The 18,395-nt window shown below is 41.7% G+C and overlaps 1 protein-coding gene across 2 annotated transcripts in view; it reads right to left on the bottom strand.

The window, feature by feature from the left end:
- The window catches only part of HMCN1 (hemicentin 1), a 327,054-nt gene that overhangs the window by 29,808 nt on the left and 278,851 nt on the right, over positions 1-18,395 (bottom strand). Inside the window, exons 78-92 of one of the 2 annotated variants that reach the window (XM_073356688.1) lie at positions 18,257-18,364; positions 12,152-12,289; positions 11,888-12,022; positions 10,587-10,856; positions 10,002-10,192; positions 8,366-8,579; positions 7,524-7,658; positions 7,132-7,322; positions 5,881-5,962; positions 4,918-5,187; positions 3,904-4,074; positions 3,576-3,746; positions 2,228-2,398; positions 1,073-1,243; positions 157-327 (exon numbers count right to left, since the gene is read on the bottom strand). In XM_073356688.1, coding sequence (XP_073212789.1) covers positions 157-327; positions 1,073-1,243; positions 2,228-2,398; positions 3,576-3,746; positions 3,904-4,074; positions 4,918-5,187; positions 5,881-5,962; positions 7,132-7,322; positions 7,524-7,658; positions 8,366-8,579; positions 10,002-10,192; positions 10,587-10,856; positions 11,888-12,022; positions 12,152-12,289; positions 18,257-18,364 — 2,589 coding nt within the window. Of the gene's footprint in view, positions 1-156; positions 328-1,072; positions 1,244-2,227; positions 2,399-3,575; positions 3,747-3,903; positions 4,075-4,917; positions 5,188-5,880; positions 5,963-7,131; positions 7,323-7,523; positions 7,701-8,365; positions 8,580-10,001; positions 10,193-10,586; positions 10,857-11,887; positions 12,023-12,151; positions 12,290-18,256; positions 18,365-18,395 lie in introns of both variants that reach the window. The other variant, XM_073356687.1, reaches the window with a different exon arrangement.

The raw sequence follows: 18,395 nt of genomic DNA, 5'->3' as shown, positions 1-18,395 counted from the left end.
TAATAAGAACCCAGTAAGACTGGATTAGATCTTTCTATGAAGTTGGGCATAATTACAGAACTTTTTTCTTTCCTGCTTGCCTAGTATATGCATCTTGGTCTCTGAAGCACATTAGAAGAGGTTTATTTATTGCCTTATGTTACCATATAAGCTCACCAGGGCATAAGTCAGTGTTACATCTCTGTATCTGCGTGTCAGCCCCTCCACATGCTCTTCCACCATTGACAGGGCGAGGGTTGTCACAGGTCCGATATCTCCTCATCTGGCCTCCATTGCATGTTCGGCTGCATGTTCCCCAACCACTCCATGGACCCCAGTTGCCATGAACTGCAAATTTAAAATAAAAGTCTTGACATACACTCTGCTTAATGACAGCAGATATGGAATCAACGAACAGTTAAACCAGAAAATATATTTTCTGAAGAGAAATTTTTCACACGTTTCCAAGTTTACCACTCTTTTAGCCAAACAGTTCTAGAGTTAAGCATCCAATTGAGTCATTTTTGCCACTGCAGGGGTATTCCACAGAGCATATTAACAGTCCCTTGAGCCCTGTAGTTGAGTGCTTTACTACTTTAGGAAAGCACGCAGCATATAAGTCAAATATCTAATGGAGAGAGGTACTGAAAAAGGCAATTACACTGACTGTGTGTGTAAAATAGCAAGATTGTGACTTAAAGATACTGCCTGCAACTCATGGAAGCATGCTGCGTCTGACGTTGCTGCAGGAGCTCACACAACACTTACTACTGCTATGTCGTTTAGCAGTGCTTACTCCCCAACTCCCAGCCTATGCAATGGTGCAACTATGCTGACTGATGAAGAGGCTGGTTGGGGATACGGATTTGCTCTCATCCCTCCTCCTTTGGGGAGTCTAGTGCAGCTTCTGGTATCCAAATCCCACTTTCCATTGCTTGCCAAGAGTGCAAGGAGCAGGATTGGGTCGGTGCCCTGTGCAAGGGCACAAGGTGAGGAAGAAGGCTCTTTTCATTTCCCCTATTACCATATACACACTTTGTGCCGCCCTGCACATGGGTTCTCAATCTAACCCCCAGGCATCCCAAACACTTACTGGGGCAAGGGTCACTGTTGCAGAAGTCAATTTGTACATCATTTCCTTCACATTTGTGCCCGCCAAACTGAGGGGCTGGGTCTGAGCAGTCCTTTGTCCTCTGCCTGGTGCCTCCTCCACAGGATACAGTACAGGCACTCCAGCCAGCCCAGGTGGCCCACTGCCCATCCACTGGTTAAAAATTGATGACATTGTGCAATGAAACTTTCACTTTTTAAATAATCAAATCTAGCATAGTTGTATCAGCAAAATACTGCACTAAGTGTTGTGCTGAGTCTCAATCCATGCAGCCCCTTGAACTACAATAGGACTGCAAAGGGTGTAACCCAGAACAGGATCTGGCCCATTACTTTTTTACTTAAATTAAAATCCATCTGTTAGCATAACAGTTGCAGTGACTGTCCATCCACAATGACTCCCCAAAATTCTCATGTGCCTGTAAGTAGGTCAAACAGGTAGGATATGCAATCACTGAAATCACCAACGCAATAAGATGGTCGGTAGCAGGCAGGCAGGCAGTGGAGGTGCTGAGTCACCCAAAGGGAATCCTCAGCTACTCAATTAGTACAGCTTCAAGTCTCCTTTTCACCACTAAGAGGGTACAATGGGGATTTAGCATAGGATATGGCACTGTGTGTTCAAGATTCATAGTGTTTGAGGCCAGAGGGACCATTAGATCATGTAGTCTAACCTCCTGTATATCACAGGCCATTCAATATCACCCAGTTACCCTGTATTGAATTTATATTAAGGGAGTGTTCTGAAAATTGAACCTTTCCTGTCCACATGTAGATGTGGAAGATTAATGAATAACAAAGGCTAGTGAGACCTGGTGGGAAGATCTGCAGAAATTACATGCTTAGCTGCCAAGGATTTACATACTACTTTTACACAATGGCAGGCAGCAGGAATGGAAACATCGGGAAGAGCAGGGTTGCGAGGGAAGGGCCAGTTCCATATGTTATGACTGTTAACGCTTTTCATAAGGAATGTTGAGTAGGAACAAGGAACTAAATTCTGATTTTATCAGGGATTGCAGTATTTGCCACCACAAATGGAGCAGTTATACCAGCTCTAAGTACAAAATAGGTAGAGTTTTGAGAGGAAACAAATAGGCTAGTCCTTTATTTTCTGTTTGTGTCTTATGCTTCTTACCTGGACAGTGTCTCTTGTTGCAGACCTGCATCTGTGTATTGGGCCCCTCACAATATGACCCATCAAATGATGGAGGAGGGCTATTGCACAGCCTCAGTCTGGTCTGAGTACCTTTCCCACAAGTATCACTGCAAGGTCCCCATGGCAGCCAAGAGCCCCATGCACCTTCCACTGTCAAGACAGCACAAACAAAAACTACACTGAAACTACAAAACGGCTTTAACTTGAAGTTCTGAGCTACTCAGCTCTCTGGCCCAAATAAAAAGAAAGCGATGTCTTTGAGACGTATTCACAGTAAAAATTATTATAACTCCATTTTCTCCATTACACACTGTCCACAAATTAACTAATCTGACTAAGATATTGAAAAACTTGTTCCCTGAACAACAGCTGAAACTGAGCAGCAGTTTCCAGAGAGATATTACTGCTTTCCTTTTTGTTTCCTTAAAACATTACTTCACCTGACCACGAACTTCGAACAACCGTGATTCTGCCAGGTGAATAAAGTAGGCTTGGGATCAGACCTGCGGCTTTCCTTTCATAAATCATGGAATCTGACTGACTTGTAGTGGCTCACAGTCTTGGTGGGAAAGGGGCTTGCTAGCTATATAGCTCATATAGCAGCCCCACTGGCTAATATACAGCAGGGACCCGCAGTTAGAATGGGTTTTGTAGGGCACTACAGAAAATTGTCTCAGTGGATCAAAGTGTAGCATCAGAGCAGCAGAGAAGTCAGGGGGTGGGGAAGAGAATAGTCGGAAAAATGCCAATAAAGAATAGACCTATCTGGTCTAAATGTACTATGCAGCGAAAATCATAATTAAAAATTAAAAGGATGTTGTCAAAGAAAATACATACGTTATCTCTGACGCTGATAATACCTTAAATTACTAAATCCAAAACAATGTATTTTACTCTGCACCCCTTATGCTGCTGAGTTATCTTTTTTCCACTTTACTTGGCTTTGGACAATGGGACTAGAATGGTCAGTTTTCTTGCACTAGCATACAAAGCTGATGTGTTAGGTTGCAAACACTTCAAGGAATGTTAAGATCAATATAAAAAACTCTCTGAAAATATTTTTCATGGTCGGTTTTATAAAGCACCCTCCATATTTTAAAAACCTAAATTTTGGATGTAAATTTCAGTAAATTGAAAACCTTTCAATTACTGCAGGCAATTTTTAAATAGATAAACTAGAATATCATTTTTTCCTTTTTTTTCCCCCTCCCATAAATTATTTCAAAGTGAAGGAGGCAAGTATGTGGGCTTTAGAGAAGAAGAGCTGCCAAATTGAGAAATTGTAAAGATCAGTATCTGCAACTTATAATAAACACACTCTTCTCACCTGGACAAGGCCTGTTGTTACACATGATCGATTCCACAGCGTTGCCATCACATGGTCTTCCGCCATGTTGAGTTGTTGGGTTACTACAAGTTCTGGTTCTGGTCTTGTTACCTTGTCCACAGGTTCTCGAACACTCTTCCCAAGACCCCCACTCTGACCAGTTGCCATCCACTACATAACATCAAAAAAGCATCGTTTTACCAAATATCTTATAGAAAATATCCTCTCCCCAATAAGTCAAAGAATTCCAGACAATAGAAACAATCAAAGGGTGGTGTCATGGAGATCTGTTAAACATACACTGTATGAGTTCATTAAAGAAATCTACCTGCACATGGTTTGTTCCGGCAGCTGCGTATGTCTGTATCACGCCCCTGACAGTGCCTCCCACCATTTGCAGGGAGAGGGTTGTTACACTGACGGATCCTCTTCTGAATACCTTGACCACAAGTTACACTACATGGTCGCCATTCAAACCATTCTGAAAATCCGCCATGCACTGCAGTAGAAAAATTACATGTGAGCATTTATAATATGTGGGTTATACAATCAGGCTCAGGAATATACTTTCTCAGCTGTGTTAAAAGATCTGCTAAATTTTTGCATTTCTAGAAAAAAAGATCAAAATAACCCTGCACAAGTTCAGATGCCACCCTCAGATATCCAGATAGCATCATATTATCATTAGTGAAGAATTCTTCATGCTTTAGTTGAGAAAATACTTCAGTTATTCTGGCATGGTTATAATTTATTCTCCCAGATTAGAGATGAACTCAAGTTGTGGAATGTGCTCTGTAGGCAGCATCTCAGTTCAGGATCATCTCTAACATAGAGTCTTTGGGCATATCTAAACTGCCCTGCAGTTCACACTACAGGGGTCTGAAGAGCATTGTGCACCAAAGAGCTGTGGTGTAACTCCCCCGTGCAGATGCTGCGGGTGCAAACCAAAGAGTTCGCATTAACTCTTCAAATAGAACTACATTAATATGAAGTAGGAATCTTTTCATTTGCACTCACAGTGTCCACATGGGGCTGTTACAGCACAGCAATTTGGTTCACACTGCTTTTCACACCCCCAGAGTCCAAACTGTGGGGCAGTGTAAACATGCCTTTGCATATTCCTTCACTCTCAGCTGCCTGTCTTGGGAGAATGCTGAGGATGATGGACAGTTGAGAAAGTGGAATGAAAGTACAAAATTTTGTGAAGAAGAGAGACACTGACAAGTCCTAATAGACTTAACCTGTAAATGTAAGGAATATAAAACCTTGGTCATAGTTATTCTGTTTTAAAGCTGGAATCTCGCAATTTGGTAATCACTAGACAGCACTTTGGTGTATGTACCTTGGACAGTGAATGGCACTCGAACAAGGATTGATCCCATTAGATTTCTAGCCACACATTCATATTCAGAGGTATCTTCTTTCTGTGCTGCAACAATACGCAAGGAGCCATTAGACAAGACAGTCACTCTGTCATTGCTGAGGATAGGATGGCCTTGGCGGGACCACTCAATGGTTGGAGTAGGTTCTCCATTTGCTTGGCAGTTCAGGATTGCTGTGGTACCAGCAACAACCACCATCTCTACTGGTTCAGCTGTAATAACTGGAGGACCTAAGAGAGAGGAGAGACTGTTTTAGCATCACTGCATTCTGCAATAAATGGTTACAAGAGCAGATGACATTTTCTTCATTGCATAGAGGTTTGGTCTGAGAAAAAGCATGAAATCCTACTTCATTAATTTTGTCATTAACTACTATTATACATCTTCAGAGATCCTTGAGAAATACAAGGTCAATGGTGGAAATTAAATATGACCCAGAATATACTAACAATGACAGTGGTATTGTGGTTTGTATTGTGGTAGCACACACAGGCCTCAAACAGGACTGAGGCCCAATTCTACAAACAACTAGTACCATCAGTAATGCAAAAACACTTTTCAATTAATTCTCACAATACCTAAATTTGGTAGATATTATTCCCATTCTCTACACAAGGAAACAAAAACAGAGATAAAAGGTCTGATTCTTCTCTGAGTTATAAATAGAGAAGAGATGTTTGAAAATTCTGTCAGTAAAAAAATTATTCTAAAATTCCATCATTATTTGTGTAAGAATTAATTTAAAGCCCAATTCTGCCCTCAAGACTATTCTGCCAAAGACAGAAAGAGCAGTGAGGTGCCCAATTCCCACTTGTGAATTTTGACTATCTCCTCCCAAAACTACAAAGGGACTTGCACACATGTATCCGAAGTCATTTTCTGGCCCCACTCTTGTAGCACTAAATATCTGGTTTGAGTCTTACTCTGAAGCGTTAGTGTCACACTGCGCTCGACCATGCCGGCATCATTTGTAGCTACACATGTATAGTCACCAGCATCTTCATTCTAAAGGACAATAAACAACTAATCATATAAACTATCAACCTACATGGAGTAAGTTAATCTTTTCACAATGCATTTCCTCTCAGTGAATTTGCTACAGTACAGTATGGCATGCAACAGACCTTAAGGAAGTAGAGGGAAATCAATAACAACTACCAGAAAAGCTTATCATACAAGCTGCCAGTCTTTTAAATTACATCCAAAGTGACTTGAATTAAAAGGTTAACGTGGATGGGAGTTTGTTGCAAGCAGGTGAGGATAGAGAGAAAAACGAGAACTGCATCCAAATAGTATCTACATGGAATTCTTTCCAATGTTGCTTATGGCTTATGTCCTTTTGAGAGACTGAGTCTTTTTTTCTGGAACTTATATGGTAGGTTTGAAGTCATCTAAGTCAAAACCATCTGCTTGTTAATATTGTAGATTCCTATATAGTATGGTGCTGGATGTATAAGTATATAAAATAGATTATAAATCTAGCTATACAAGGAGGACTACAGACTACTATTGTTACTACCCAGTAACTAAAAGTTTTAATAGCAATTTTAACATTTTACTTTTATTAATACTAAGCTAAATCTGTTTTTTTTCTTCAACTATTTACATTTGTAAATTTAGAAGCTTTTTCTAAAACCTTTTATAAGGGCCACGTTTTCAACTGCAGCTTCTAAACTTGAATGTGCAAATCATGAACATGCAATTTGAACATGCATATTAGAAGGTGGGGCACCTAACCAGTTGGAACTTTCAAATGTAGGATTTAAGTGCACAAGCCATTAAACTGGGTGGGTGAAATCCTGGCACCATTATAGCCAATGTCAAAACTCCCACTTACTTCAACAAATCCAGGATTTCATTATCAGATTTTGTATGCCCAAGTTTTGAGGCTGTGTTAAGTCCTATTGAAAATACAGCTCTGCAAGGTTATAGGGGCTGGACAGAACAGATACAACATTCCCTTGCTATATTAGTGAGGTCACAGTAATTTGAGCAGGATATTTTAGACTGCATTAAAAAAATTACATCTTTTTAAAATGTAGAGTAGCTACTGAATATTTTTTTAATAAAGGCAAATTTATATTCAGTTAAAATATATATCCTCTTGGATAAATTTATTTACTTACAATAATTAAATGTAGCATACAAACACATTTTAATGATTAGTGACTCACAACAGTGCCGTAGATGGCAAGAGAACCATTGCTGAGTTGTCGGATCCTGTTGCTAATCTGAATGCCAACTCCTTTTTTGCTCCATTGGATTGTTGGAGGTGGATCTCCTCTGACCTCACAGTTCAATATAGCATTACCACCCAAGGGCTCAATCCAGCTAGAATAATAATCCCCTTGGAAGACTGGAGGCTCTGAAAATGATAAAAAGCAAAGCTAAAGTAAGAGAGTCTAAATGAAACTACTGATAGCCATTCTTCGTTTTCATAAGATCTGAAGTTCAACTTGTTACCCCTTTTCCAATTAACCATGGCAGTGCTATTGGATACAACTAAAAATGAGGCTGTGTGAAATTGTCACTGATTGTGCCTGATATTGCAGTTATTTACACGTACCTTTGACATACACAAATCCAATAGCCTTTATCGAGCCAACTGTGTTTTCTGCTGTACACACATAGGTACCAGAGTCGTCTTTAGATACTCTTTCAATAACTAGTTCACTGTGTCCATTAGCATTGTCAAGTTTTGCTGTGTGGAGAAGAGATGTCTTTAAAAAATATTGAAGTAGCTCTGGAAAATATCAACAAGTGATACATATTTTACAGGAATAGGTTTAGATTCACAAGGCTGCTTAGCAACATGGCTCAATGGCATGCTTCTATAAAAGAACTTACCATTGCGTTGGACTGATTTTTGAGACACCTTTGATTACAGATCCTATTGTGCCTTTCCCTGTCTGTGTGTATGTTTTAGAGGGCTGAACAAGTCAGCCAAACAGTGTTCCTTGACTGGTCACTCCATTGTGAATGAATTTGCTCTGCTTCTCCTTTCAGACCGTTCATGTTTTGCATTCCACCAACAGTGAAGTTTTAGTCATACAGGTGCTTATGGAAGTCATCTTTTGTGCTTAGATGCTGGAATATTTATTATACCTAATGTGTACATTTTAATATGGGACATGCAGCTTGACACAGCAAGGGGACAGGGTTTCTAAAGCCCTTCTCCAGAGTCCAGGAACAGAGGCAAGTTAATGTTAATTGTAGTTTTGGTATTCTACACTAACAAGTTCCAGATATCACCATTGTCTAGACAGTTTGTTACCCAGGCCATACTATGTTTTTCCCCTTATGAATTTTATACTGTAATCTCAAACTGACATCACTACACACCAACACCAGTTCTGGAAGGGAAAAGAATCTGTATCAGACTGCCAAATAAACACTGGTATCACTCACCAGGGACAATATTGTTGTTAAAAGTCCAAGTTATTTTGGGTAGAGGAGTCCCAGTTGCTTTACAAGTTAACCTGAGTTGTTCTCCTTTATTCAAAGCTATGTCTCCAGGCAGTTCAGTGAAAGCTGGGAGCACGTGGACTATCAGGCTGACAGTGTGTATATCTTCACCAACAGCATTGCTGGCAACACAGGTATAACTGCCAGAATCTTCAGGCTGAAAGGAAAGGGGGAAAAATAGGGGGAGGGGCTGGAGTTCAAACATCATCAGTTGTAATGATGGGGGGAAATCTCAAAAAATGTGGAACTTGAGTTCAGTTTGAATTTTAAATTTTGGCAACTCGCTAGTAATATATTGGAAGCTACGATGAGTCAGACTCGTTGGCCTAATTTGATGATTAAATGACACAGAAACCTGAGTGTGGCAAACCCAGCAGATTACCTGAGACTAATACACCACAGATATGGTAAGGACAAGTAAAGTGAAATAGGCTGACTTCCTATTCCAACCTTAAAACTGGCTGGAAGCCAAGCACAGAATAGCTTGGCATCATAAATAGTGGAGCTGTCCATTTTACTTTCCTTCCAATTGAAGGTACAATAAAGAGTTCACACTATACAGAAGAGAATCCAAAGAGCTAAGAGGGAAAAGGTAAATGCAACTAGCAGTTGAGCATAGTAATAATTTCAGGAATGGCAAGTAGAGTAGACAAAACCAGCCTTAAACGTGGCACTTCATAACATTAAACTGGACCCCACACTGGCAAAGCTCCCCCTGCCATTAACAGACATGTTCCTTTAAAGGAATGCTTGGAACTACTGCGACTTCTTCTAAGACAAAGGTATATGTTGTGGAAGAGAAGAAAAAAAATGCTGAGCAAGAAAGGAGATGTGAGTGGACTGATCTGGAATTTCCAGATGTTAGCTGACAAGCAGGCTCCTTGGTGAAAATGCCCAAATGGCCAAATCCAAGAGCTTTACATTGCAAGCTTTGCAGAAATTTTTCCACTATTTAATACATTTTATGGCCAGATCTGAATGGTACTGGGCACCTCTTGCAACATGCTGCTTGCCCATACCTTCCATTGACTCTAGGGAGAGCTGAAGGCGTACAGCACCTCACTGGAGGCATTCAACCCCATCTGCTCATCAGAGTCTTTACAATGGGCTTACATTGCATCATGCTGTACATTTCTTAGGCTGTAAAAATAACATACAAAACACTAGAAAGGAGGGTGCTGACCTTCTAAACAAAAACAAAAACTATGCTCCACAAAATCCTTCAGTATACTTATTTAATACAGCACTGGACTGTGTTTACAATGTGTATTCTATGCAGTTATGTTCTAAAAATGTTGTGAATTTATCTCCCATGATCAGCACTCTTGGAAACAGCGGTCCTCTGTTTATCCACAGAATAGGTAGCAATTGGGTAGTTTCAGAGCATGATTTCTACAAGTAAGGCTACACTGTGCCTCAACCCTGACCCGTGGGGACTTTGTTTTGACATAAGAGTTACAGGCTCCCCACAGTCTTCTTGTTCATTCATTCCAGACAAATAAAACCTTTCATGCTGCTCAATTTTCATGTGACAGAAAACACAATATATGACGAGGAGATTCAAATTCATAACACTTACAACAGCATTCTCCAAAATGAGATCTCCGTACTGCATAGCTGTGTATTTTCCTACTGTGTCTTTTAAAGGTATATTGTCTTTCTTCCAGTTGATTGTTGGTGTTGGGATACCATCAGCCATACATGACAGAACAGCCTGGGAATTCTCAATGACTGTGTGCTGCACATCTGAACTTCGGATTTTCGGTGGAACTATGGGGAGATTTAAAAAGAGATTAATTACTGTCTGTAGTTTTCAGCCTTCCATCCAGCCACATACTGGTGTAGGAACATTGGAAATGATACATCAGACCAGACCAATGGGTCATCTAATCATGTCTCCAACAGTGATCAGTATCCAAAGCTCCAGAGAAAGGCGTGGAACCTACATAACAGAAAATTATGTAGAAACATACCCACAGGGGCTGGTTCTTCCTAAAGCTAGCCAGTGAGTGGTTTGTTTATGTCATAAAGAATGAGTTTTATTCTAGCTGGTGTAACTATCTTGAAGACTCTCACTACAACTTTGGCCTCTAACACATCAGTGTAAGAGACTTCCATCATGATAAAAGGCCAGCCTATGTCATTCCTTCCTAGTCATACTTACTGTGCACAATGAGTTCCATGCTAGAACTGCTTGATCCTGCCACATTTGCAGCCATGCACGTGTAATGTCCAGTGTCACCAGGCTGTACAAATGCAATTTGCAAAGCCCCAGTGCTGAGAATTCGCTGCCTAAAGGACTCTGTAACCTGCTGTCCTTCTTTGTGCCATATGATCTCAGGCACTGGGTAGCCTTCCACTTCACACTGCAGAGTGGCAGATTTATCCACAGCAACTATGTATTCCTTAGAATGAGGTTTGATAACTGGAGGAACTGAAAGAGAATTAAGTAGTAAAACACATTGTTTGCAAATGTATAAACTTAAACACACACATACACAGATACACACACATGCTTTATATCCTAGCCAGAATAATGTAAAAAACACAGTTTACTCTTCTTCCTAAATAATTTCACCAATCAGCTACAGTTGCAAAACAGCATCCAAATCCAGCTGCAAAGAAATGCAAATATATGACATTCTATTGGTAGCACACTACGTGCCCTGCACTGGTGTAAAGGAAGGTGCAGAGCTATGCCCTTCTGGGCAGGGGCCAAGAACAACCAAAGATCTGGTGCTCATCTGAGTGCAAAGATCATACAATGCACAATCGCGCCCAGGCGTTTTTCACATACTAAACACTTCAAGTACAATTGACATCACGACTGATACCTCTTAGCAATACCTGTAATGGTGAAGGTCATGAAGTTAATAGGGGCTGTACTTAATGGCGAATTGTGGATCATTACCAGCAGACCTTACAAAAGTATTCTTTTTTGGTAGCAGCTCAAGTGGGTTTGTCATGGAAGTGTGAACCCATCATGAAGCACATGAGAGACAATGTGTTAAAGCCCTATTATTGCACTGCACCATCACATAGTAATGACAATTCATATCCCCGCTATATTTTTGGTTTCCATTGCTCTCCATTTAAGATAAAAACCAAACTTGTTTTTCTTTTTGAGGTGTACCGCTGTCTCTGAAGGTAGAGAAGAAATGCTTGCTGGCTGCTGCAGGGAATCAACTAGTTCTGTTATTTGTTTGCAGGAACTACTTTTACAATCTTAAATGTTTACTAAATAACAAGTCCAAATTATAGAGGAAAAATCTTAAAACCTCCAGTAGGATCAAATTTTGCTGTGGTGTAAGTGGACATAAGTCCCAGTGCCTTCCGTAGCAGTTAGCTAGGAATGAATTTGGTCCATACACATTGCTCAGAACAGGGATCTCACTAACCATGAATGTGCACAGCTTTCTTGTGTACAATGCAGTCTATAAAACTGGAGTTATGGTGATGACTTACCTTGAACTTTTAGCTTAATCTTCCCTAGGGCAGTACCAGCTGGATTCTGAGCCACACACATGTAAGTGCCAGCATCCTCAACAGCTGTTCTTGCAATCTGTAAACTACCACTGGGGAGAACTGTATAACTATTGCCTAAAACATGCATAAGAAAGGTAGAAAAAACATTTTTATAAATAAGGTCATTAGACCAATATTTTTAAAGAATGAGAACATAAGTTTAAATGCTACAGCAGAATTATTAGCATCATAAAGCTAAGATACCTGTTGTGTTTACATTGATGCCCTCCTTCTGCCACGTTATTATGGGACGAGGTGTACCTGTTGCTTCACATGGTAAAAGAATGGGGTTGTTCAGGATAACATCTAGTGTTCCTGGCTGCATCTGAATAGCTGGTAGCTCTATGAATTGGAATGGCACAGAAAGAGGCAGTTGATTAGAAATGGAAGTTATTTACCCATAACTAGAGATTCTTCAAGATGTGTGATCCCTATCTGTATTCCACACATGGGTATGCATGTGCACCAGTGTTTTGTTTTGTTTTTACACAAGCATTGTCCATTGGCCTGCACTTGTGCTGTAGCTTTCCTCGTGCTCCGAACCAAGGGCATAAAGAGTGGTGTGGACTGATGCCTATCCAGTTTCCCATTCTTACTGCAGTCTAAACAATCGGCAGCAGAGAATGGACAGGGGAATACAGATAGGGACCACACATCTCGAAGAACCTTCAGTTACAGTAAGTAATCTCCATTTCTTCTTTGAGTGATGGTCCCTATGTGTATTCCACACATGGAAGATTAACAAGCAGTACTCAAACAGGAGGTGTGCGCGAGGACACAGAAGTGACAGCTGACCCTATTACTGCTGTCCCCATTGCTGTTTCCACAGTGGACAATTGGACCAAAGTGTAATGTCTTGTGCAAGTTTCCTAAGCGCTCCAAGTAGCTACCCTACATATCTCTAGTAAGGGTACATTTCTCAGAGATGCAACCAAAGCATCCTTCCCTCTGGTGGAATAAGCCCTCATCCCTTCCAGGAGTGGGGGGAGGGGCAGGGAGGAATACAAGCTAGTTGGTAAGAAAGGATAATATAACCAGAGCTCCACTTAGAAAGTCTCTGTGCCAATACAGCTTGCCCCTTTGATTGCTCTACTAGGGAAACAAATAGTTTAGCTGTCTTTCTAATGTCCTTTGTTCTTTGTAAATAAAAAGCTAAAGCCCTTTGAATGTCCAGATGCATCCTTCTCTCTTCCTCTGAGGCATGAGGTTTGGGAAAAAATGCTAGTGAATGGATGTCTTGACTCATATGAAATTCGGAACCTACTTTAGGGATGAATCTGAAGTGGGGGCATAACGAGACATTTCCTTTAGAGAAGGCAGTATATGGCAGGTCCCCCAAGTGTCCCCCCTCCCCCAAGCTCACTGACTCAGGTTAACGTTATAGCTCTTGGGAAGGTCACTTTCATGGACAGATCAGCCATCAAGCATATTGTTAGAGGCTCAAAGGTAGGTTTAATGAGATATGACAGAACAAAACTGAGGTCCCGCTAAGATGTGAACTTCACCAATGGTGGAAAGGATCCAAGAAGCCTCTTCAGAAATCTAGTTGTGACAGGATGAGTGAAGATCATATGCCTCCAAGAGGGGGCATTGGTAACGATGGTTGCCTTGGGAGTTGGAGTGAGGAAAGGGGTCCCCACTCAAAACTTCTCTGGTTTTCTCCACCAGACAAGAGAGTTCAACACCTTGGATGGAACAGTCACTCTGCCGTTTATGTTGCCCTTCTCTGGTGAATACATGGAGAGAAGCCAGGCTTGTAAGCAATGAAGATGAAGCCTGGTGAGTGGTGTCATATGTTTGCATGAGGACACATGGCTAAGGAGAGAAAGGCGTCCTGGGTATGATAGGGACTTGCTGTCTGAGAGTATTCACGAAACCTCTCAAGAGGTAGGTATGCTCTCGCTCTGGTTGTATCCAGCGTTGCCTCTGGAAAGTTTATGTGCCTCATTGGGATCAACATGGATTTTTCATGGTTGACACAAACACCAAGGGAAGCCAGAAGGCTAAGGTGCCTACCAGACTTCTTCTTAGGAGTTGCCTATCAGAAGCCAGTCATTGAGGTATGGGAAGACTGTAAATCCCACTCTTCTCATCCAATCTGCCATCACTGAAAAAAAAATATTTGTAAAGACCCTGGGTGCTGTGGCCAGTCTAAGAAGAGGACTCTGAATTGGTAATGGTCTTGACCAAAAGAGGAACCTGAGGAACCTCTTGCGGGCTGGGTGAATGTCTTTGTGAAAGTATGCATCTTTCATGTTGAGAGCCATGAACCATGTGCCCTCCTATAAAGAGGGAATTATTGACACAAAGGAGCTCATGTGGAATTTTAGTTTTCAGATGATCATGTTCAGCTGTTGCAGAACAGTTACAGAAAGGTAACCAACCATTTATTTTTCTTCTACGGATTCCACATGTCCATTCCATTGTAGATGACTCACAAGCAGTTTGAACTGGTACTGGGCTTGGAGTGTACTTGAACAAGGATTGAAGAACAACTTGTCTGAATCTGGCATGGTTGGTTGGTCCTTTACTCCACCTGAAATGGTGACAAAAAGTTGAGACAAAAATCTGAATGGTGTAATCCAGACTGTGTAAAAAGCCAAAGCTCTTCTAACAGCTAGAGTATGAAATTTTTCCTTCTCATTACTCATATAGGGTTTGGGAAAGAATATTCATAGATAAATCTCTTCATTTAAATTCACATACCACTTTAGACAGGAATTTAGGGTGAGGCTGAAGGAAAATCTTCTCCCTAAAGGAAGTTGCAATAGGGAGGCTCTGATACCAAAGCTCATAGCTCTCCCACTCTTCTGGCAGAGGTTATGGCAACCAGGAAAACTACTTTCATTAATATGAACAGGGAAGAAGTCACTAATGACTCAAAGTGGGGGTCCATCAACTTTGCTAGTACTAAATTTAAGTTCCACTGCAGAACCAGATTATGGTTCTGAGCGTATAATCTAAGCAAATCTTTTAGAAACCTGATGGACACAGGGTTTGAAAAAAATGACCAGATATCCATAGCTGCCAAATGGACTCTAATAGAACTAAGAGCCAATCCCTGTTGCTTTAGAAACAAAAGATAATCCAAGATACGGCTAATCAGAGTTTGAGATGAAGGAATGTCTCTCAGTGTGAACCAGACAGATAATCTCTTCAATTTAGCAAGGTAAGTAGACCTAGTGAAAGTAGGACTTCCTGTACCCCCTTAAAGCAAACTTCAGCAATGAAGCATCCACATAGTCAGGTGGAGAGCCTGAAGGTTGGGATGAAGAAGGTGGCTGTTGTCCTGGGAGATAAGATTCACCTCTCTCAGGAGAAACAGCAGAAGTCTGACCAATATTGCTAATAGGGTAAAAAAAAAAAAACAGTGTTGACAGAGTCATGCAGGGGCTATCAGAATAAGGTGAGCAGAATCTTGCTTAACTTTGGATAACACTTTGGGCAGGAGAGGAATGGGAGTTAAGGCATACAATAGGGCATGAGTCCAGTACCGATCCTGGTACTCAACTGGGCACCAGTAACCCCACACTAAAAAGAGGGTATTGTAAAACACATCTATAACTAATTAATACTAAACTAACACTACAAGGTACTATACACACAAAAGGATATGAAAAAAACAAGCATTGCAGGTCCAACAAACAACCGTCACTGGTGATAGGAAGGAACAGAAGGGGGGGCAGTGCAGCCCTTTATGTCTGCGTGGAATGGTGTGAGGCATCAGAGGATGCTCAGGCTACCCCAACAGGTACTGCTCAGGAAAAATTTCCAACAACTGTGCACGAGGCGTGCACATACACCTACAGTGGAATGGACGTGTGCAATCACTCAAAGAACAAAAACTGTCACCCTTGGGCGGAACAAATTAACGCTTCTCAGCCCTTTTAGGGGTGGGAGGAACAGAAGCAGGAATGTGCCAAACTACCTTTGCTGGACCCACAATGGCCTTGCTGATGGAGAGGGCCACTTGACAGGCTGCAGCATGTCCGGTAACCTGTGCTGAGGATCCTGGACTTCTTTAAGGTGAATCTGTAGCTCTGCTGACCCCCCCTGGGCATGAGCTCTTGCTATTGTTTAAAGTCTTGCAGTGGAGATAGAGTAACTTCCTCATCTGGTGAAGACAACAAGATTGCTTCCGGAATCAGCAAATCCAGCTCATCTTCCTCCTCCAAATACTCTGATGGGGCTGGTTGTGCGTAGTGATGGCAAATAGGGTTTATGCACTGATCCTGGGAGTCTAGGGTAGGGAGCTCACAGCCCCCCAATATTGCCAACAGATGGATCAACTGGCACAGGAGGACCCCATGGCCTAGGGTACAACCTACCTCTTCATGAATTGTGTCTAGTTGGAGGCCGGAAGTCTAATCTTCAAGGACTTCTGTCTGGTGCCACAAAGAGTCCTGTGGCGCCTCTGACTCATCCAAAGAGAAAGCCAGATCCTGCACTACTGGCAGAGCCTACGGTTCTGTAGGTTGCGCCTCGAGGCTGGCAGGTGGGATAGGAGAATGATGCTGCATCCTTGGGCTAGTCTTTTCCTCTGGTATAATGTCCTGGAATAAAGTCTGTCCCAACAGAGAGGTTAATGCAGATAGGGAAGAGAAAAGATGTCCTCCGGGGTGACTTAGGTCTCAGACTGCCCTGGGGTAAAAGGAGAGTCCATGGGTGGAGGTGGAGCTTTCTTGGTCACCATGACACTTGGTGCCCTCTGAGGCTGTGTCACTACCAGTACTGCATTGGCTCTAGAAGTGGATGGGAGCACCAGGAGCTGTTTATCCTGAGACTTCACCATCAGAGTCAATGTTGTAACCATCAGAGCCATACCCCTGCTCACCTCCTTCTCCTGCTGAGAAGAATAATCGGGCCTAAGTCCTTAGTGCCCATGTGTGCTGGCTCTTCCAATTTTGACATGCTCAGGGAGGGATCCTCTCTCTTCAGGGCAGTTTTAGACAAAGATGACTCATCCCTACATCTATGAGAGTGCCCCTTACTTTCATGTGAAGCTTCCTCCTTAGGCTTAGCCTCCGTCCCCCAGCTCATGCTTGGAGGGGTGCTGCCTGCTTGTTGAGACTGATATACAAGGGGCTGTCCTCAGTCCAGAACTGATTGAGTTCTCATTACCTTCTCCATCATATATTTTCTAAGTCTCAGTTCCCAGCCCTCATGAATTCTGGGGGAAAAGGCGCGTCAGATGCTGCACTTGGCAGAGATGTGAGCCTCACCCAGGCAATAGAGGCAGAATTGATGTTTGTTGCTCACAGAAAAGGAGAAAGGACAGGAAACACAGTTTTTGCACCCAGGATGCTGGGCACAATCCCAGACTCCTTGGGGGGAAAAAATTCGGTGTGGGGAATAGAAGGGGGGAAACCTATGTTAGGCTACACTATAAAAATGACAAAACTGCTAAAAACTAAATATACAATATCTTTAGAGCAATGGTGCAGTAGAAAGGAAATGAGAACACCCAAGATTCCAACTCAAACCAGGTGGTGCTAAGAAGGAACTGGACAGGTGTCAACCCACCCTTTTTATGCCCTCAGTTCAGCACTCGAGAAGAGCCAGGGCACATGCGTGGGCAAATGGCTCTGCTTGTAAAAAAAAAATTCCAGACTCAGGTCCAGCTGCACTTGCATACTTATGTGTGGAATACGCATAGTGTATATTGAAGAAGTTGTAATATTTTTATGACTGGAAAATAAAATGAAGACAAACTGCACAATGTGAGAGGCTACGAACATTTAACTATTGAGGGCTGGATTCTGTTATCCTTTTGATGAGCCCAGTAGGACTACTCTTGCATAATATGGAACTACTCAGCATATGGATTATAGAATTTAGCCCTGCATATTTAGTTCACCCAATTAATCTACTTTAATTAAACAAAACAATAAAACAGAAAAAGCCCTAACAGAAAAAATCAAAGCAGGTCATACTTGTGGCCAAATCATAATATCCTAGGCATTAGAGTTGGAAAAAGCTATCAGATCATTTAGTTCATGCCTTTGTCAATGTATGTTTGCTTTCTACATTGTATTCTGAGTGCTCAATCAGTCTAAATTAAAATAGCCCTCGCTTTGTGGCTTCCACCAAATACAAATATATTGACACAAGGCCAAATTTTCACACACTTACTTACGTTGAATGGTATCTTACTCCATGAGTAGCCAGTATCTCTATGAAACTACTCACATAAGTAAGACTAGCACAATGTGGTCTTACCATTATTCTGTATTATTATTCTAACATTTTCTTTTCAAAACCAACTAACGCTCTTTATAAAACATGTTTCTGTTCAAGTTCCCACCTCACCCTGAACGTGAAGAGTAACATGTCTGTGTGCAGTGCCAGCAGCATTCTGGGCCACACAGGTATACCTTCCTGCATGGTCTAACTGTGCAGCAGTTATTTCAATCGTTCCTAGAGCAGAAAAAAAGAGAATTCATTATAC

This window comes from Lepidochelys kempii, chromosome 8 (assembly GCF_965140265.1).
Source record: "Lepidochelys kempii isolate rLepKem1 chromosome 8, rLepKem1.hap2, whole genome shotgun sequence".
Classification (NCBI taxonomy): domain Eukaryota; kingdom Metazoa; phylum Chordata; order Testudines; family Cheloniidae; genus Lepidochelys; species Lepidochelys kempii.
Note: the sequence above shows the minus strand (reverse complement) of the source record. Positions and strands in the feature narration are given on the sequence as shown.